The sequence below is a fragment of the Squalius cephalus genome (assembly GCF_949319135.1).
Source record: "Squalius cephalus genome assembly, chromosome: 22".
NCBI lineage: Eukaryota > Metazoa > Chordata > Actinopteri > Cypriniformes > Leuciscidae > Squalius > Squalius cephalus.
In genome coordinates this window covers 1,305,301-1,327,881 of record NC_137143.1, presented here as the reverse complement: position 1 = coordinate 1,327,881, position 22,581 = coordinate 1,305,301, and the positions used below count along the sequence as shown (strand labels likewise).

General features: G+C 38.9%; 1 protein-coding gene across 1 annotated transcript in view; it reads left to right on the top strand.

The window, feature by feature from the left end:
- The window catches only part of atg7 (ATG7 autophagy related 7 homolog), a 102,754-nt gene that overhangs the window by 32,235 nt on the left and 47,938 nt on the right, over window positions 1–22,581 (top strand). Inside the window, exons 13-17 of the mRNA XM_079857230.1 lie at window positions 7,749–7,943; window positions 9,084–9,237; window positions 12,533–12,609; window positions 15,247–15,362; window positions 19,533–19,608. Of these exons, the coding sequence (XP_079713356.1) occupies window positions 7,749–7,943; window positions 9,084–9,237; window positions 12,533–12,609; window positions 15,247–15,362; window positions 19,533–19,608 (618 nt within the window). The remainder of the gene's footprint in view (window positions 1–7,748; window positions 7,944–9,083; window positions 9,238–12,532; window positions 12,610–15,246; window positions 15,363–19,532; window positions 19,609–22,581) is intronic.

The following is a 22,581-nucleotide window of genomic DNA, read 5'->3' as shown; positions in this document are numbered from 1 at the left end:
TCAATTAAAGCTGCACCTCCTGCAAACATGAACAGTTTATCAAGAATTTGTTGACTAATAGTCCAAACATGAAGATGATTGTGCGGTTCTATGAATATGCAAATGAGCCCCGCCTCCACTCACTCACTCAGCTCAGAGATCCACTGGTTGACGATCACACGTTGATCTGATTGGTTACAAGGTAGTTTGTGACGTCAGAAACACCAGCGATTTCAAAGCGTGTTTTTGAGACTGTCTTTGGTTCACTGCAGTTTTAAGGAGGAAATACTCAGCAATGCTGTCGACTTATGCTTTAAGACAAAGCATGTGTAAATTAATAAGCTTGATTTTCACCACAGGGGGACTTTATAAAACATCAAATGAGGATTACAAATTTCATACATAATAGTATAGAGATCTTGTAGCTGTGATTGACAAGATTAAATAAATGTCACACCAGATTTCTATAAGTATGAGAGTAGAAGGAAAATCTGTGGTTGTGGTTTTTCATAGAAATTTATGATTTTTCATGAATTAATAGTGGCCTAATCCTGCACAATGGCTGTATAGTGGCTAAATGATTAAATGGCTAATGGCAATATTATGAAATACATAGTTTTTACCTCACTGATTTCATTGATTAAATGTGACCCTGGATCACGTCACCAGTCTTAAGTCGCACGGGTATATTTGAGGCAATATCCAACAAGACATTGTATGGGTCAAAATTATAGATTTTTCTTTTATGCCAAACATTATTAGGATATTAAGTAAAGATCATGTTCCATGAAGATATTTTGTAAATTTCCAACCTTAAATATATAAAACATTTATTTGTGTGAGTGAATGCAGGACAATCGCCAATAGAAATGTAGAACTTTAAAGGAGATTTTCTCAATATTTCGATTATTTTTCTGCATCCTCAGATTCCAGATTTACAATAGTTGTATCTCAGCCAAATTTTGTCCTATCATAACAAACCAAACATCAATGGAAAGATTATGTATTCAGCTTTCAGATGATGTATAAATCACAAATGTCTTCACCTTCATTTCTACATCAGGTTTGAAGGGTCACTGTATCGTCACTGTAGCTTTAGTTTCTGTCAAACTGATGAAATGGATGCGAAGTCTCCATCACACACACTCGTGTTGGTCAAGTTTCGATCTGATCGCACCTCAGAAGGGCTCGTTATAAGAGTCTCTTTCCTGCCAGTTTCTGCATTTGCTCCAAATGTTATTTTTCCCGAGTGCAAAGAACGGAGGTGCTAAAACAAGAGCGGGAGTGATATCCTTATGTAAGACACGCACCATCTGATCAGTTGAGCTGTGTGCTTGTGTGTGTGTGTAAGAGTGTGTGTGTTTGTGTGTGAACGGACGGGCCCTTAATTGCTTTTCTATCGTGTGTGTGTGTAAGAGCATGAGAGTGTGTGTGTGTGAACGGACGGGCCCTTATTAAGGCATGTTTCAGTATACGTGTGTGTGTGTCTGTGTGTGTGAATGGACGGGCCCTTATTACGGCATGTTTCAGTACACCTGTGTGTGTGTGTGTGTGTGTGCATGTGTGTGTAAGAGCATGTGTGCGTGTGTGTGTGTGTGTGTAAGAGCGTGTGTGTGAGGGAGGGAGTGAGTGAGTGAGTGAGTGAGTGAGTGAGTGAGTGAGTGAGTGAGTGAGTGAGTGAGTGAGTGAGTGAGTGAGTGAGTGAGTGAGTGAGTGAGTGAGTGAGTGAGTGTGCGAGTGTGCGAGTGTGCGAGTGTGCGAGTGTGCGAGTGTGCGAGTGTGCGAGTGTGCGAGTGTGCGAGTGTGCGAGTGTGCGAGTGTGCGAGTGTGCGAGTGTGCGAGTGTGCGAGTGTGCGAGTGTGCGAGTGTGTGCGAGTGAGCGAGTGAGCGAGTGTGTGTGTGAGTGTGTGAGTGAGTGAGTGAGTGAGTGTGTGTGTGTGTGTGTGTGTGTGTGTGTGTGTGTGTGTGTGTGTGAGTGTGTGAGTGTGTGAGTGTGTGAGTGTGTGAGTGTGAGTGTGAGTGTGAGTGTGAGTGTGAGTGTGAGAGTGAGAGTGTGAGAGTGAGAGTGTGAGTGAGTGAGTGAGTGAGTGAGTGAGTGAGTGAGTGAGTGAGTGAGTGAGTGAGTGTGAGTGTGCGAGTGTGCGTGTGTGCGTGTGTGTGCGAGTGAGTGAGTGAGTGAGTGTGTGTGTGAGTGTGTGAGTGAGTGAGTGAGTGTGTGTGTGTGTGTGTGTGAGTGAGTGAGTGAGTGAGTGAGTGTGAGAGTGTGAGAGTGTGAGAGTGTGTGTGTGTGTGTGAGAGAGAGAGTGAGTGTGTGTGAGTGTGTGAGTGAGTGTGTGAGTGAGTGTGTGTGTGAGAGAGAGAGTGAGTGTGTGTGAGTGTGTGAGTGTGTGAGTGAGTGTGTGAGTGAGTGTGTGAGTGAGTGTGTGAGTGAGTGAGTGAGTGTGTGTGTGTGAGAGAGTGTGAGAGAGTGTGAGAGTGTGTGTGAGTGTGTGAGTGTGTGTGAGTGAGTGAGTGAGTGAGTGAGTGAGTGAGTGAGTGAGTGAGTGAGTGAGTGAGTGAGTGAGTGAGTGAGTGAGTGAGTGAGTGAGTGAGTGAGTGAGTGAGTGAGTGAGTGAGTGAGTGAGTGAGTGAGTGAGTGAGTGAGTGAGTGTGTGTGTGTGTGTGTGTGAGTGTGTGAGTGTGTGTGTTTCAGTACACCTGGTTTAATAATCTTTGCTCTTCGCTGCTGCCCGTCCGTCCTCCGTGATGAAATCATCCGTGTGTGTGTTTACTCTGTGCTCATCATTAATTCATCTTCTCATCCTGTATCGATCTGCTAATTACGCCACACATTCACCTTCACAGAACCCCTGTGTGTGTCGGGCCAATTAAACCAACCGGATACACACACAGTAATTACGTCTCTCTCTCTCTCTCTCTCTCTCTCTCTCTCTCTCTCTCTCTCTCTCTCTCTCTCTCTCTCTCTCTGCTCATCTCACAACTGAAGTCATGTCTTCCTCTACAAGTGTCGACATGCTGAACTGATGCTGGATTTGCTGTACTTTCTTAGATTTGATGCTTGTCTGAGAGCTTTATGATCATTTTGTTAGATTTACAGATCGCAGTAAAGCTGTAGATGTGAGAAGGCAGTAACCAGGGGCGTAGCCAGGACATTATTTCTGGGGGGGCCAGCTTGGGCCAGTCTTTTATTTGGGGTGGCACTTGATTGTCAAAAACTACTAGGCCTATTTTAAAACTCACTCAGAGTAGCGGTTTTCCCGCGGCTCGTCAGGCCATAAACAATGGATTGAACTTCCTTATGGACACTAATAATGTCTTATTGATAATCCATGTTATTGGGATGGGTGCTTAGATCAGTGGTTCTCACACTTTTTACACCAAGTAGACTACCACCTCAGAAAATATTTGGCTCTCCAAGTACCACCATAATGATCAATATTAAAATACAGTAGCGTAGTAGGCCTAACTATTCAGCTACAGTTATGCACAGCTAAAAAAAACAGGCAGTTTTATTTATAATAAGAATATGTATTGTTGTCAGCCACTTTAAACATTGTAACAACACAGTTTTAACATCAACACTGCACTGTGTGCACTGTTACACAGGTAATTTTTAAAAAAATGTTTAAAATCTCATCATAATTTCTCACTGTTTTGTAGCGTTTGCTGCTGCTGCCTTCACCGGCGCTTTCAAAGTTGCCACTGTTGTGTTGTTAGCAGCACTAGTGCTTGGTTCACTCTCATCCTCTTCAGTTCTTGTATTTGAAACATTCTCCTCCTGATACAAACTTTTCTTGCCAGATTGAAGCCACAATAGCAGTTTTGAACTTTTCATAATTTAATAATCCACCTAACATTCATTTATATTTAACCTTTTCACACACTTAGTTAAGTTAAAGGGTAACTAAACCCTAAACCAACTTTTTTTAGTTAATGATCTGTAAGAATGGGGCTTTATTAGTGCTGTTCATTGATTCAAGTAATTTTTTTGACATTTGTGTTTAAAGTGTTTTAATTTTACAAAATATGGTGTAAAAACGTCTGAGTGCTGCCCTCTTCAGGTTGAACAGTGGCTACTGCAGTTGAATTTTCCTATTGGAAGTTGTGGTACCCTCTGACGTCAGAGGGTACCAGCTAACCACGCCCTTGCCTACAAAGAGATACGTCTCAGATGCACGCCCCCTCTCCACTGGGCTCTGCCTACTTTTCCAGCATTTTTCAAATATTGCCAGTGGGTGGAGTCAGGCTCTGACCAGGGGTTTAGTTACCCTTTAAAAAAAAAATCAGCTGCTCCCAAGCGTAAGCTTTTCAAGGCGACCGTTATAGATCGTATCACTTTGTTTCCATGGTGACGTGTCGTCACACGACCACAACCACTCAATACATACTGATGTAAATGTACAAAATATTCACAAATTTGTTAGCTAAAGCATTGAATCGCCTTTATAATGATCACGTTAGTTGGGAAAAAAAAGCACAGTTTGAATTTAGCAGTTGATCACGTTCTACTCACACCGGTGAGATCGAAATTCAGTGTTTCCTCTGCATAGGGACCTTAACATGAGACGGGGATTTTTTAGTGCAAATGACAGAAAGACACAATATGAATTGTCATTTTTAGGCGATAATTTATTTATGTAAACCATGGCATTTTAAGTGCAATATTCAATTTATTTTTCATAATTGTCTTTTTGTTTGTTTGCTGAGTGAGTTTTCAAATCTGCGTCACTCATCGGCGAAAGGTGGAAATAGAGTGTTTTAATCTGTTATAAACAAAGCATGCACACCTACAAATAAACGCCGACACAAAGTATGACGCTCTCTTCTATACTCACTCTAACGGTATAATTATGTATCTTCCCCTGTGGCTCAGTGGTGAAATCTAAGCTTTTTAGCGCCAGAGACCCGTGTTCGAATCCCGGCTCTGGCGGCAGATGAGCTTTCTTACGTACAGAAAGCGAATCCGCCCCTCGCGCCCTCCTGTTCACTCGGCGGGGGTCGAGTATTTATTTCTGAGTATTTATTTAAACTCAGGAGGGTTTTTTTCTTTAAATTAAATTTATTTTCCCCCTCCTCAGACTGGGGGTGGGGCCGTGAGTTTGGGGGGGCCGGCAGGGGGGCCGAGCCTTGACCAGTGGTGGCCGTGGCCCCCCCTGGCCACCACGTAGCTCCGCCCCTGGCAGTAACCCAAGAGTTCACTCACTAACTCTTATTAAATCCCTTAAACTCTTAAAAACAAACCTTATAAAGTTAGAATTTTATATATATAATGTATACACTGCCGTTCAAAAGTTTGGGATCGGTACGATTTTTAATGTTAATTTTTTTATAAAATGTATGATGGTTTCCAAAAAAAATATGAAACATGAAAAATATGAAACACAAAAAATATGAAATATGATTTCAACATTGATAATAATCATAAATGTTTCTTGAGCATCAAATCCTCATATCAGAGTGATTTCTGAAGGATCATGTGACACTGAAGACTGGAGTAATGATGCTGAACATTCAGCTTTGATCACAGGAATAAATTACATTTTACCATATATTCACATAGAAAACATTAAATTAAATAACATTAAAGTTATTTTAAATTGTCAATATTTTACAATATAATTAAGAAGAGACTTTTATAGATAGATAGATAGATAGATAGATTGATTGATTGATTGATTGATTGATAGATAGATATAGATATATAAATTAGGCTTTCTTTGCCAAATTAAATGAATCTGTTTGATGATAATCTACACAAGAAACTCACTTTTTCATTCTTCTACGGTACAGAAACATCACTTGTTTGAAATGTGAACGATCAGAGACTGACTTTTGTGTGCCGATAAACGATTAACACAACATGTATAGATTTGCATGATTTCAGTGCAGCCTTTGATACAATGCAGGATATTATTCCCATTCACTGACTGTCAAAGCTGGTTATTACAACACGAATAACTAAAGCCCAAGTTTATCTATAGTTTTTTTGTTAGTTTGTTTTGAGGAAAATGTGTGTTTTTGTGGAGTCCCACAGGGCTCTGTTTTAGGACCTCTGCTGTTTACATTGTCTATGGTTTAGGTAATGTAATCAGGAAGCAGGGGATATACTTTCACAGCTATGCAGATGATTATGTTTATTTTCTAACCTTCTGAACTGCAGAAATCTATAAACAGCTTGAACATTTGTTCAGTAGATACTTCAGAACGGATGCACCAAAAATTTCTCTCGCTATCAGTTTTATTGAGTGGGTGGAAAAAATCTCTTGCAGGATTTGGTGTTCAAAATCATTTTTACTTAATGCATTGCATGTAATGTTTTAGCTTTTTATTGAGTAAGCATTTTGCATGTCATGTGTCATGAATATACAGTAGTCAACATTTTAAGTGTATCAAAAAAGTTGATTAAAGACAAGAACGGGTATTGTTCAAAATTCCTGTAGAACTTTGATGAAAGGTTTTGGTAACACTTTACAATAAGGTTCATTAGTTAACATTAGTTAATATATTAATTAACATGAACTAACCATGAGCAATACATTTGTTACTGTATTTGTGAAGCTTTGTTAATGTTAGTTAATAAAAATACAGCTGTTCATTGTTTGTTCATGTTAGTTCACAGTGCATTAATGTTAAGAAGATTTGGTAACACTTTATAATAACTGCACGCTATTAATCATTAGTTAAGCATTAGTACACAGTTATTTCGTCATTTATAAAGCATTAATAGACATTAATAAGCAGTTTATAAATACAGTAATAAATGCTTTGTTCTTGATTTATAAGCATATCTATAATGTGTTTAATAATTGTATTTTCATAATTTATTAATGATCAATTTATCATTTCTAAATGAAGTTTTGCATTATTTTCGAACCGGTTATTTAGGAGTTGTCAGTGGTTCATAAGATCACTTAGAAAGTGGAAGTAAATGATTAATAAACTGTTTAAATACATATTATTATTCAGACATATTGTAATAGTTACTTAGTGTGTTAATAAATGCTTTATTAACATGTATTTCTACTGTATTCAGGGTTAATTCAGGTAGTTATAAAGCATCTAGTAGTGGTCAGTTCACTATTTGTGTGATCTCATCTAAAGTGAGGACTAGTTATGCCTCGTAAAGCGTTTATAAAGGAGATTTAAAGGCTGTTAATATTTCTTTTTTCTGTTTAGAAGATAACTGAGTCTTTAAATCTCCTTTATAAACGCTTTACAAGGCATAACTAGTCCTCACTTTAGATGAGCTCACAAACATAGTGAACTGACCACTACTAAATGCTTTATAAGTACCTGCATTTACTACATTTACTTACACTTACTTTCTAAGTGATCTTATGAATCAATGAATAACTGGTTTGTAAATAATGCAATACTTCATTTAGAAATTATAAATTGATCATTAATAAAGTATGAAAATACAATTATTAAACACATTATAGATATGCTTATAAATCAAGAATAAAGCATTTATAACTGTATTTATAAACTGCTCATTAATGTCTATTAATGCCTTATAAATGATGAATTAACTGTTTAGTAATGCTTAACTAATGATTAATAACATGCTAAAGTGTTACCCAAGATTTTAATAAAGTATTAGTATATGTTGAAATTAACATTAACAAAGATTAATAAATGCTGTATAAGTGCAGTTCATCATTATTTCATGCTAACTAATGTAGTTAACTAATGAACCTTATGGGAAAGTGTTATTGAGGTTTTGATCCACTTCAAATGTTGACTACTATATGATTGGTCCCGTTCAGAACGCAGAGGGCCACAACATGAGCATCCCGATGCCTGGACATCCCGTGAACTTCTCCGAGCTGACGACGGCTCAGGCTCGGCATGATGTGGACCAGCTGGAGAAGCTTATCTCTGAGCACGACGTGGTCTTTCTGTTGATGGACACTCGCGAGAGCCGATGGCTTCCCACAGTCATCGCTGCGAGCCAGAGAAAGGTAGCTTCCCCTCTCCAGTCTTTTATCTTTTATTTATTTATTTATTTATTTATTTATTTATTTTCTCCTGCCTATTTATATAGCATGTTATTGCCACAGTTGTTGGTAAGTGTTACACAGGGTTTGTCTTTATATCTGATTTAAGAACATTTAACCTCAAATAGGATGCTTCTACATTTGCAACGCTTCACAGGACAATATGCATACTGCACATACTGTGTGTGTTAATTATAAAGGAGTTGTGACTTTGAGTTTAGGTTTGCATACATAAATCTGAATGCATACTGGTCGATGCATGCATATGATTCAGTGCAAAATATAACCATTCTGACTATACAGATGTAATTTTCCTTAATGGAAAAATAAGCCTGTCATGCAATAGAGATTTCTCTTGATTTGAAATCTATTGACCATCTAATGAGTATGTTGTCACTCACCTAGATTAGAATGATGGAATGAAAAATGACAATATAAACACTATCCTTCAAAATTTTTGCGTCAGTAGTTTTCTTTTGAAAGAAATTAATGCTTTTATTCAGCAAGGACGCATTAAATTGTTCAGAAGTGACAGTTAAGACATTTATGATGTTCTAAAGATTCTTTTTCAAATAAAGGTTGTGCTTTTGAATATTCTATTCATCAAAGAATTCAGAAAAATAAAATGTATGACAGTTTCCACAAAAATGTTTTCAACATTGATAATAATCATAAATGTTTCCTGATCATCAAATCCTCATATTAGAGTGATTTCTGAAGGATCATGTGACACTGAAGACTGGAGTAATGATGCTGAGAATTCACAGGAATAAATTACAATTTACTGTATATTCACATTTTGATCAAATAATCTTGAGCATTTTGAGCATAAGAGACTTCTTTCAAAACATTATAAAACCTTACAAACCTCACACTTTTGAACAGTAGTGTAGGAAAAAAGTAATTTAATTATATTAATAGTTTTCTGTTATTAGGAAAAATAATTGTACAGGTGCTAGCTCCAAAAGTCTGAGAGCAAATCCAAAGTGAAGACCAATTTAAACAGAGTTTTGGAATTGTTTTGCTTATTTGCTTAAAAGCTTTTGGTTTACTTTAATGATATCCAATCTGTGAAGCTTTTTTAATATGTGTGTGCCTCTGCAGTTGATAGTTAACGCTGCGCTGGGATTCGACACGTTTGTGGTGATGAGACACGGCCTAAAGAAACCCAAAGAGCCTCCGTCTGAGGAGTCGAGCCCCATGTCTGCTTCCTCCAGCTCCTCGTGTTCCTCAACGCCAGCATCCACTGTGACTCCAGGTGCGTCGCATCATCTGAAAGCTGAATAAATAAGCTTTCCATTGATGTATGGTTTGTTAGGATAGGACCATATTTGGCCGAGATACAACTATTGAAACTTGTCAACTTGAAACTATACAACTTGAAAATCTAAACATTGAGAAAATCTCCTTTAAAGTTGTTCATTTATGTTGGCGATTGTCCTGCATTCACTCACACAAATACATGTTTTATACATGTACGGTAGGAAATTTACAAAATATCTTCATGGAACATGATCTTTATTTCATATCCTAATGATTTTTGGCATAAAAGAAAAATCTATAACTTTGACCCATACAATGTATTGTTGGATATTGCTACAAATATACCCTCATGCGCGGTTCTATGAATATGCAAATGAGCCCCGCCTCCACTCACTCACTCAGCTCAGAGATCCACTGGTTGACGATCACACGTTGATCTGATTGGTTACAAGGTAGTTTGTGACGTCAGAAACACCAGTGATTTCAAAGCGTGTTTTTGAGACTGTCTTTGGTTCACTGCAGTTTTAAGGAGGAAATACTCAGCAATGCTGTCGACTTATGAATTTACACATGGTTTGTCTTAAAGCAGATTAAAAACACCACATAGACACATAAACTACATTAAAAGCTGGATCTTCACCACAGGGGGACTTTGTTTTTTGTTAGTCTTAAGCCCTATTCGGACGGAAATTGTTTCTCATGGGGTCGTAAAAGTATTTTCATCATTTACAGGGGTTGGTCAGCTTTATTTTTACCTCATGTAAATAAGAGGCTGCATTAACTTGTTTTTGCTAATTTCCATATTTTTTAAATGACATCCTGTTGAGATAACATGCAAGAATATAAGAACCATTTCAAATATAGCATACGTGCATCTAGCATCCTATTTTTCAAAATGAGAATTTTAAAATTATTAAATCAAATACGAATTAGTTTATTTGATTCCAAGCATATGACATTTTATTTACAGCAGACGATCATGTGACTGATCATGTGAGCAGCGAGTTCGAGCACAAGATCACAAAACTCGCTCCTCCACCGTCAATAACTCTCCAGAGTTTTAGCACTGAGGTGCCATGCTAATTCATTTTTACAGACGTCCACGAGTAACAATTACCGTCCGAATAGGGCTATATTTTTAGTAAACGATAATAACCCTGGTCTACAGTAAACCTCAAATTCAAAATGTCAAAAGTCATCATGGTTAACTTAAGACAGAGATGCATGTGCTCAATAAAAGCCTGAGAATATCATGGAGTTTCAGAACAGAATCTGGCCCTCATGTTGCGTCTGATCGTGTTTCTGTGTCTCACTGCATGAGAGCCGTGTTTTTAAGACTGTGTCAAGTTACAAAGTTACCAAGACCTCACTCCGTGGATCTCGAACGCAGGAGCACATCTGTGTGAGCGGCTCGGGACTCAGTGTGTGTAGCTGATGTCAGTGTGTGTGTGTGAAGCGTGTTTTCTGCAGGTGTGACTCATGAAAAATCATGAAGATGCTACTTCAACCTGAACTGGCATGATCATAGCCATCAAAACCCTAATTACCTTTGGGTCATGATTACTTGCTTTTTCCATGTTTTTTTTTAACATTAACATATTCATTTTACAGCCATTTTTATTAATAGTTCGGTTCAATTAGGCACCGCAGGCAACTAATTAGGTCCATTTATCACATTGTATAGAGTCTACATGATTAGGTAATACCTACTCAAAAGAAATCTGCAAAATGTTGAGTATGTTTGCTCATGCCAAGAGCTGTATTTTCAGAGATAATAAATGAAACATGCTAATATGTGTTTTGTAGCAGGCTTGTGTTATAAATATTAAAAAGTAGGGATGCACGATAAATCGGACACCATGTCAGTATCGGCCGATATATGATCATTTTTAATGTTATCGTTATCGGCTCGATAAGAAAATCTGGCCGATATACAGCGGGGGAAATAAGTATTGAACACGTCATATCGGCTACATAATATTGTAATGAGAACATCATTATAATTGTGTGTTTGGGTCGTGGATTTTAAAAGTGAGACTTTTGTTTTTGTAATCAGGCTCTCAAAAATGATATAAAAATTTGTATTTAGATTTATCAGCCAATATATTGGTTATCGGCTTTCAAATATAAAGAATTATCGGTTATCGTATCGGACAAAATGTTCATATCGGTGCATCCCTATTAAAAATGCATCTAAACTTATTATATAAGTTATTTTTAGTTACATTTTAATGTTTAGACACTACTGGTAAAAAGCGTTGGAAACACTTTATTTTACAGTGACCATGTTGCATGTACTTACCATAGTAATAACAGTAAATTATGCATAATTACATGCAACTATCCCTCAACCAAACCCTGTAGTATGTGTTGTTAAATAATATTACTCAGTCCTTAAAGGCATAATTATACTACAACAGAGACACCTTAAAATAAAGTGTAACCAAAGTGTTTTATTACAACTGTCATAGTAAAGCACTGTTCTTTGATTGTGTCTGTATTGATCCAATCCTGCAATGTTGATTGAAAATGAGCATTTCTTCTATAAATAAAATTAGGGATGCGCCAATATGATTTTTACATATTTATCGGCCGATACCGATAACCGATAATTCTTTATATTTGAAAGCTGATAACCGATATATTGGCCGATAAATCTAAATCCAAATTTTTATATAATTTTTGAGAGCCTGATTACAAAAACAAAAGTCTCACCATTAAAATCCATGTCTCAAACACACATTTATGATGTTCTTAATATAATTTTATGTAGCCGATATGACAGACTTGCTGCACTTTACTGTATTTTCCTTTTTTGAAGTGATTCCAATCATATCATCATGTTGAACAGTGCGCATCTGAAGCGTCTCAGCTGAAGGAGATAATACATTATTTATCGGCGTTAATATATCGGCCAAATTTATATATTCAATAACGATAACATTAAAAATGAATATATATATCAGCCGATACCGATATGGTTGGTGATCACTAGATAAAATATAATTAAAATGCAAAACTGTCATCTAATGAGAAACTAAGTTCAAACTGACTTCCATCTTCCAGAAAAATGAAAAGATTTATTTTGCTTCTGGAGATACACTAATAAGTGCAATATGATACACATGATCACATGTTCAAATCTGTTCATTCGCAGGATTGGTTCACAGCATTCACTGATCAGGATTCATAGAGTTTCATTGGTCATCTTGTATAGGGATGCTGTATTCTGAGATTCTGAGGTGTTTGCTTGTGATTCTGCTATAAGCATGACTTGTATTAATTCTCAGGAGCGTCTCTGTTCTCCAACATACCCGGACACCGTCTTGGCTGCTACTTCTGTAATGATGTGGTCGCCCCTGGAGACGTGAGTTTTAATCAAGTACTTTCATATCTGTAGTGAAATTAGGTTTTCCTCTGGACACGTATTAAATTAAATTCTATCTCAAACCAGTCAATCATATGCTAAAGTGCCTTGAATTCAATCGACACTCTTAGCTGTAAATCATAACCTGAAGCAAAATATGATTGAAAATGATGTTCAAACTGAATAATCCTTTACAAGGGGCTTTCGCACCGGAGAAACCTTTTCATAGTTCCTAGAACTATTGGCGGAAGTACGTGGTGGATTTCTAGGAACTCCTTTTAGATGAACTAATTGAGCTCCTACTTCAGATTTGGTCTAAACCAGCGCTATAGGATCTACAGTGACGTTAGTGTTCACTGATTGGCTGAACGCATGCGAAACACCAGCACCCGCCATTATTAAACAAGTAATAAAAACTCAGTGAGTGTTTTAGCGCAATTTTCTCACGTCATGGGATCACAACACTAAGAGATAGTAAATCTTTTCCTGGATTTTTTTTGTGCGTTCCCGAGATTAGACCTTCCTTAACATAATGCCGAAAACCCGAAGTCTCTAGGTGGTCTGGTTGAGGAGGAGATAGAAGTACAAGATTGGTGCGCACAGACAGAACAGAAATCATGAGTTAACAATCGCAATTTTGTCCGGTGGGAAATTGCGCTAAAAAGCAGTGTAAACACACAGATTATAGCCTATATATTTACTCCACTAACTCTACGAACATGTAAAACAGTGATAGATGAAGCTCTTAACTTTTACGCTGAGGAGAAAATCCTGCGCAACTTTGAGGAGACCGAGAGAAACATGATTATGTGTTTCTGCTCAGCAACACTGGACATTCATTACTGTCTACTTTCTATGAATTACAGTTCTATCTGATAACGTATTAGACAGGACTGTTAGACAGATCGTAAACTAATGAACACAGAGAACGCAAGCACTGTGTGGCTCTGGCGTTCTCAGCGCCTTCAAAATAAAAGTCCTAAGGGAACCAGTAGTTCTCAGGGAGCCATCCTGGTGGCTAGTCCCTAGAACTACACAGTGCGAAAGCCCATCATGAATAGGTTTGGTTTCCATGATTTGTGGTTTCAGCTGTTGTTTAACCCTGCTAGTGAACTGTTCTCCCCTCATTAGTGTGCTCTTCTCCTCTCATTAGTGAACTCTTCTGCCCTTATTAGTGAGCTCTTCTCCCCTCATTAGTGAGCTCTTGTCCACTCAGTATTGAGCTCTTCTCCCCTCATTAGTGAGCTCTTCTGCCCTCATTAGTGAACTGTTCTCCCCTCATTAGTGAACTCTTCTCCCCTCATTAGTGAACTGTTCTCCTCTCATTAGTGAACTGTTCTCCTCTCATTAGTGAACTCTTCTCCCCTCATTAGTGAACTCTTCTCCCCTCATTAGTGAACTCTTCTCCCCTCATTAGTGAACTCTTCTCCCCTCATTAGTGAACTGTTCTCCCCTCATTAGTGAACTGTTCTCCCCTCATTAGTGAAATTAGTGAACTGTTCTCCTCTCATTAGTGAACTCTTCTCCCCTCATTAGTGAACTGTTCTCCCCTCATTAGTGAACTGTTCTCCTCTCATTAGTGAACTCTTCTCCCCTCATTAGTGAACTGTTCTCCCCTCATTAGTGAACTGTTCTCCCCTCATTAGTGAACTGTTCTCCCCTCATTAGTGAACTGTTCTCCCCTCATTAGTGAACTGTTCTCCCCTCATTAGTGAGCTCTTCTCCCCTCATTAGTGAGCTCTTGTCCACTCAGTATTGAGCTCTTGTCCACTCAGTATTGAGCTCTTCTCCCCTCATTAGTGAACTCTTCTCCCCTCATTAGTGAACTGTTCTCCCCTCATTAGTGAACTGTTCTCCTCTCATTAGTGAACTCTTCTCCCCTCATTAGTGAACTGTTCATTAGTGAACTGTTCTCCCCTCATTAGTGAACTGTTCATTAGTGAACTGTTCTCCCCTCATTAGTGAACTGTTCATTAGTGAACCGTTCTCCCCTCATTTCATTAGTGAACTGTTCTCCCTCATTATTGAGCTCTTCTCCCCTCATTAGTGAGCTCTTCTCCCCTCATTAGTGAACTGTTCTCCCTCAGTATTGAGCTCTTCTCCCCTCATTGGTGAACTGTTCTCCCCTCATTAGTGAGCTGTTCTCCCTCAGTATTGAGCTCTTCTCCACTCATTAGTGAACTGTTCTCCCCTCATTAGTGAGCTCTTCTCCCCTCATTGGTGAATTGTTATCCCCTCATTAGCGAGCTCTTCTCCCTCAGTATTGAGCTCTTCTCCCCTCATTAGTGAACTGTTCTCCCCTCATTAGTGAACTGTTCTCCACTCATTAGTGAACTATTCTCCCCTCATTAGTGAGCTGTTCTCCCTCGGTATTGAGCTCTTCTCCCCTCATTAGTGAGCTCTTCTGCCCTCATTAGTGAGCTCTTCTGCCCTCATTAGTGAGCTCTTCTGCCCTCATTAGTGAGCTCTTCTCCCCTCATTAGTGAGCTCTTCTCCCCTCATTAGTGAGCTCTTCTCCCCTCATTAGTGAGCTCTTGTCCCCTCATTAGTGAGCTCTTCTCCCCTCATTAGTGAACTGTTCTCCCCTCATTAGTGAATTGTTCTCCCCTCATTAGTGAGCTCTTCTCCCCTCATTAGTCCACCAGAGACAGGACTCTAGACCAGCAGTGCACAGTGAGCCGTCCGGGTCTGGCCATGATTGCTGGAGCTCTAGCTGTGGAGCTGATGGTGTCTGTTCTCCAGCACCCAGAGGGGTACGTGCCATTCATTCACTTCAACACAACACATCAGCTACTGAAATCAAGTCTGTCTTCTGATGCATTGTAGAAAAATCATGAAGAATGCCTGACTGAAGCAGTTTTAAAATGTATGAACTTTAGAGCTAGCCATTTTTCTATACCATTTTGTTGCATGTTCACACTGGAAGTACAAAAACATAAAACATAAAGCAAAAACACGCTTATGTACATTCTTTAATCAATATTTTGTAGAACTACTGTAAATCATGATTGTTTATATTCTGTCTTCTGATGCAAAATCTTGAAGAATGCCTGTCTGAAGCCGTTTTAACATGTATGAACTTTACAGCTAGCCATTTTTCTATGCCATTTTGTAGCATGTTCACACTGGAAGTACACTCCAAATACCTGGATGATGCACTTAATTAAAGAGGCCGTATTATGCCCTTTCTCAAAGTCTTGACATTGTTTTTTGGGCAGGTTTTTATGGAAGCTTGTTTCCGCCACAGAATAAAAAATAAAAAAGGTTATTGCAACTTTTTCTCACAATTCTGACTTTTTATTTCAGAATTGCATGATATAAAGTCGCAATTGTGTGTTATAAAGTAAGAATTGTGAAATAATAAATATAAATAAACTCGCAATTCTGACTTTATAACATGCAATTGCGACTATATCACGCAATTCTGACCTTGTATCTCACAATTATATCTCAGAATTGTGAGATGTATAATCGCAATTGTGAGATAAAAAGTCACAATTATCTATTAAAATGTTTTATTCTGTGGCGGAAACAAGCTTCCACAGGTTTTCCTGCTTGAATGTTGATTATTCTCCTCATATTCTCCATTGTTGCGGCTCCTCTCTTCCCAGTCTGTCAGTAACGCTCTGTTTACTTCCTGTCTCTATGAAGCCCCTCCTTCTGAAAAGCACACTGTGCTCTGATTGGTCGGCTGGAGCAGTGTGTTGTGATTGGTCGAGCACTTCGAGTGTTTTTGGGGGAATGTAACCTACTTTAGCTACCATTTACACATCAATCATCGGCATGCTTTCATGTAATTTCAATATGGATGGAACATATACAATCAATAGATCAAAGTCGTGCAAATTGCGAAGGCTGGCCGTTTTAATATCAGTGTAAGAGTAAGATACTTGACTAGATAGGTACATAAAATCACAGACGTCGAGTGATAAAAATTAACTCACCGTCATTTAGAAAACTATTCTCATGCGAATATGGCTTTAGCTTCATTTCCAACCCTACAAAATAAGGAACAGCACTTATAGCAATTACGCTGTAATGTCATATCTGAAGTGCAGAAAAAGCCTGTGTATTGCTTTTTATGTATTTCCAGATGAATGAGAGGGTATAGAAAGCTTTCATTCATGTTTACTATTCAAGGAAGACTTTAAAAAGCAGGGGCCGTTCCTCTCAGGGCCCGAGATAGTGCTGGCATCCAGCCGGCCTCTCTTCAGGTGCATTAGGCTGTTATAGAGCCGGGATAAAAGCCTTCAGATGATACGAAACCCTCGTGTGATAAGAGATCCACTACTGCTTTCAGCTGCTGTGTTACAGGAGAACTTCCACTTCAGAAACCACAATAAAGTCAGAGAGTATCAATCATTTGGGGGATTTTAAAATACATTTTCCTATCCAGTGTTTTTAATATGCGCTCTGGCGCAGCGGAACACTCTGATTGGTTCTGATCTTTCGTCTGAGACTACACCGACTTCATCCGGATACATTTGAAAACGGCGTTTTCGTTTACAAACGTTCTCCGTCCACACTAGTGTTTTCAGGCGTTTCAGTGCGGATGAGAAACTTTTGGAAAACGCCTGAAAACGCTAAATTCACCTTTACTGCGCATGCGTAAACCCTCACTAAAGCTCACTGAGACGATACAGACGGAGAAATAAATAATAAAGTTATCGCTCAATTCTTCTGACAGGATCATTTTATTGAGCAGAATATCTCCTCATTCACTGATGGTCCAGGTCGCTCTCACTCACTATTATATGTTTGGTGTAAAACGCTAAAACTGCTCATGTTTCACCGCAGGACAGCAGATGTGAGTGTATTCTGTCATCTCTGCAGGACTGTGATATGAAGAGTGTGTGAAGTCACATATTTCAGCAACAGTGTGAGAGTGAATAGCAGATAACAGACACAATACTATAAACATCAATATCTATATAATGTGTCACATGACTAAACTTACGTCATCGTTTTGACAGTCCACACTACAACGAGAAAACAGCGTTTTCACATTTATCCACTTTGGAGAGCGTTTTCAAAAAGTTTAGTTTTCCTTAATAAAATGAGACCAGTTAATAAAAAGAATTACACATTTTGTTACACATGTGTTGTCTTTCTCGACTGTTTAAGTTTACGTTAGGCATAACAGAGAGTGTGTGCTAGGATACGGACATGCTGACATCATTTTTGTGTGAATTTGTCCATTCAAGCACAAGACTTGAGAGGACTCAATATTTGCGCGGTGTCTGAGAGGTGTGCACGCTTCGGATGAGTACACACACACACACACACACACACACACACACACACACACACACACACACACACACACAAAACACACACACACAAATCTTCTCACAGCGTGCGCAAGATCTCTTTCGCGTCTTGCTCTTGAATGTTTAAATGGGCAAAGCTTAAATGAGTTTAGTTTGAACACAGATAGGAGTGTGTGCAGTTCAGCTCTCGCCTGCGCTGGCGCGCTAACACACACAGGTGATGGCGGTGTAAATGACTGGTCATGTTCGAGTATACAGCACTCATATTGAACAAAGTTTACAAAGAGTAACCGTTCTGTTAACGTTTTTTGATTATCGCTGTTGTAATGTAGCTATAATTGGGGAGCCAGTATGTGCACACACACACACACACACACACACACACACACACACACACACACTAACCTGACCCCTAAACCTACCCATCACACACACACACACACACACACACACACACTAACCTGACCTCTAAACCTACCCATCACACACACACACACACACACACACACACACACACACACACACACACACACACACACACACACACACACACACACACACACACACACACACTAACCTGACCTCTAAACCTACCCATCACACACACACACACACACACACACACACACACACACACACACACACACTAACCTGACCTCTAAACCTACCCATCACACACACACACACACACACACACACACACACACACACACACACACACACTAACCTGACCTCTAAACCTACCCATCACACACACACACACACACACACACACACACACACACACACACACACACACACACACACTAACCTGACCTCTAAACCTACCCATCACACACACACACACACACACACACACACACTAACCTGACCCCTAAACCTACCCATCACACACACACACACACACACACACACACACACACACACACACACACACACTAACCTGACCTCTAAACCTACCCATCACACACACACACACACACACACACACACACACACACACACACACACACACACACACACACACACACACACACACACACTAACCTGACCTCTAAACCTACCCATCACACACACACACACAAACACACACACACACACTAACCTGACCCCTAAACCTACCCATCACACACACACACACACACACACACACACACACACACACACACACACACTAACCTGACCTCTAAACCTACCCATCACACACACACACACACACACACACACACACACACACACACACACACACACACACACACTAACCTGACCTCTAAACCTACCCATCACACACACACACACACACACACACACACACTAACCTGACCCCTAAACCTACCCATCACACACACACACACACACACACACACACACACACACACACACACACACTAACCTGACCTCTAAACCTACCCATCACACACACACACACACACACACACACACACACACACACACACACACACACACACACACACACACACACTAACCTGACCTCTAAACCTACCCATCACACACACACACACAAACACACACACACACACTAACCTGACCCCTAAACCTACCCATCACACACACACACACACACACACACACACACACACACACACACACAAACTAAAAGTCTCTAAGCTTAACCCTGTGTTTCTCTGCCAGAGGTTACGCAGTGGCCAGTAGCAGTGATGACCGGATGAATGAACCGCCAACATCACTGGGTCTCGTCCCACATCAGGTCAGTTATGGATATATATTATTATATGCATATATATGTATATGAAAATTTTGGCCGATACCGATAATTATTTATATCTGAAAGCTGATAACTGATAAAGCCGATAAAATATTTGTTGATAAATCTAAATCCAAGTTTTTATAATTTTTGAGAGCCTGATTACAGAGACAAGTCTCACCATTAAAATCCACGTCCCAAACACACAATTATGATGTTCTCATTATAATATTATGTAACCAATATGTTACTGTATTTTCCTTGTTTGAAGTGATTCCAATCATATTTCAAGCAGTTCATAATCATCATGTTGAACAGTGCGCATCTGAAGCGTCTCAGCTGGAGGAAATAATACATTATTTATCAGCTTTAATATATCGGCCAGATTTTATTATTGGGCCGCTAAAGGGATACTTCAGCATTTAGCATTAGCTTTGTATCAGTAGAAAACCTGTACTATTTTCGAATGACCGTGCTTTCCTTCCTCATATCCCCCTGAGACAAGAGAATTTTGTATTTTTTGTCTGGAAAAAATCCTCCGATGACGCAAAAATCGTCATTTTGCGTCATCAGAGGATTTTTTGTCCAGAGGCGAGACTACAGCCAGTAGGAGGCGCTGTCCCGCATGTCCTCAACCCGCCCATAGGGGGATCTCACTCAAAGAATGTACACACAGTGTCAGCCATCTTTCTTTGGAAGCTAAGCTAGCAGGCTCTTGTTCTGTGGAGAAAGCTGAGTAGTAGGGGTTACCATCCTCTTTTTCCCGGACATGTCCGGCCGTCGAGAATGTCCGGGATTCGGCTTTTGCTTTCTGCAGTCGCCATTCATTGTTTACATGCACACCTTTTGTTAAAAAATAATTTCACATTTCTTCTACATAAATGACCCATTTTAAATACACATTCATCTTTCCAGAGGTGAAGAATCCCTTTAAGGATAACATTTTCAAATGAACATATATCAACCGATACCCTATATATCGTGCATCCCTAATTATAATAATGAACTTTATTATTATACAAATACCCTGTTGAATCACGGATCACAATCTTATCACAGTTATTTTTCATGTTGGATTTTAAGGGTATTTTGCAAGTCACTGATTAGCACAGACAAACTCATTTACATATTTTAAAGTGTAACCTCACAAGGTAACAAAAGATCAAAATTAGTGTAAAAATGTCACGTTTAGTAGGACAAATACAATATAAGATATAAATTAAATAAACAAAGAAAAAAAAAAGAAAATTAAAAAAGTTAAATTGTCTTTGTTGTTAATTTAGATTAAACTCTCGTTAACGTAGACTGCGGTGCTGGTGTTTATTGTGGGATTGAGGGTTGTGTAGAAATGTCGTCAGTTACACCATGTTTTGGGTGTGAAGTCGACGCAGACGTGTGTCGGTTCTGCCGTCTTCCTCACGATCGTCTCCTGTGTCTCTGGATTGCCAATGAAGACTGAAATTGCACAATGACAGGAGCAAATCCGCGGGCTAATCCTCCACGAGAGTGTTTGGAGGCTCGTGCTGAAGTGATGGCCTTGTGTGTCTTATCTTCGCACGCTTGGGGACGTTCACCAGCTTTACGAGTCCCTGGAGTCAGAGAGAATGAGGAAAAGCAGGGAAGGTTATATTGGGGTTGAAGAGAAAGTGTTTCGACTCACCCTCTGAATGGCCTCATTTTCATCATGAAGATTCAGCATGACGTCACTTTTCACACGCATGAACGGGATTTTAAATTATACATGACTATTTCTACACGAAAGTCTACATGAATTTCTCTGAGCCTTTGAATGAACATCGAACACGCTTGTAAAAAGGAGATATTTAGTAGAATGTTCACACTGCTCTTTTCCATGCAATGATAGTGGATGGGGATCAGGGATATTATAGTTAAAGGGATACTTCACCTCTGGAAAGATGAATGTGTATTTAAATTGGGTCATTTATGTAGTAGAAATGTGAAATTATTTTTGAATTTAGAGCCTTCTAGACTGAGAAAAGCCAGAAAATGTATTTTTGGCTCATGTGGATGAAAGACAACAACTCCCAGAATGCACTTGCTTCGCTGCCCTAGGAGGCCACTCCCAAGCCACGTCTACCGGTTAGAGAGCAGTTAACCCTCTGGGGACCAAGCTGTTTTTGGGGTCCTTGAGATGTTCTGACATGCCTTGACATTTGTGCTTTTTTCAGTTATTTATAAACATGTTAATGGCAAAGGTGTAAATTCACTCTATATAGCACAAACAGGACTACCATAATATGCGAGCAACGTGTATGTAGATGTTTGTATTTTTAAGAGAATAATGTTTATGCGTGGTTATTGGAAAAAATTAAAATGAAAGTTGCTGAATTAAGACCACAAAACACATATTAAATATGTGTCCACAAGACTTTTGACTAATGGATGTTGTCCCTTTGAGTTCTAGCTTCAAAATGATGTGAAAATAGTCTTGCTTTATCGTTCACAAAAAAAATACATTGATTTAAATGGTGTAAAACAGGTTTTGCTTGGAAAGCCAATATGCGAGGGGGAGGAGTAGTTTACACCTTAGATTACAATGTCCCACCCACTCTGCATAATGAGCCATTCATTCAGGTGTGACACTGACTGAGCCACAATGCAAGGACAAAAGATGTATTCAGAAGAAGACTTATATTGACCATTTAAGATTTCGCTTACATCTATCTTGTAAATATGTTTTGCTATTTTATTAAAAATGTTACAATTACAACAATAATTACAATTTCAACAATATTTCAAGTGTACTCTTTCTTTGTAAAAAAAAAAAAAAAAAGAAGATTATAGGCCTAGATTTTATCATATGTATTCATTAGTTTGAATATAGCCAACATTGGAACATCTAACATCTTAGTCTATGAATTTATTTTTGACAAAAATAGTATTTTTTTTGCAGTTTAATACGTTGCTTATACAAATACATTTTATTTCAACATATTCCAGTCGATTTTTACTCAT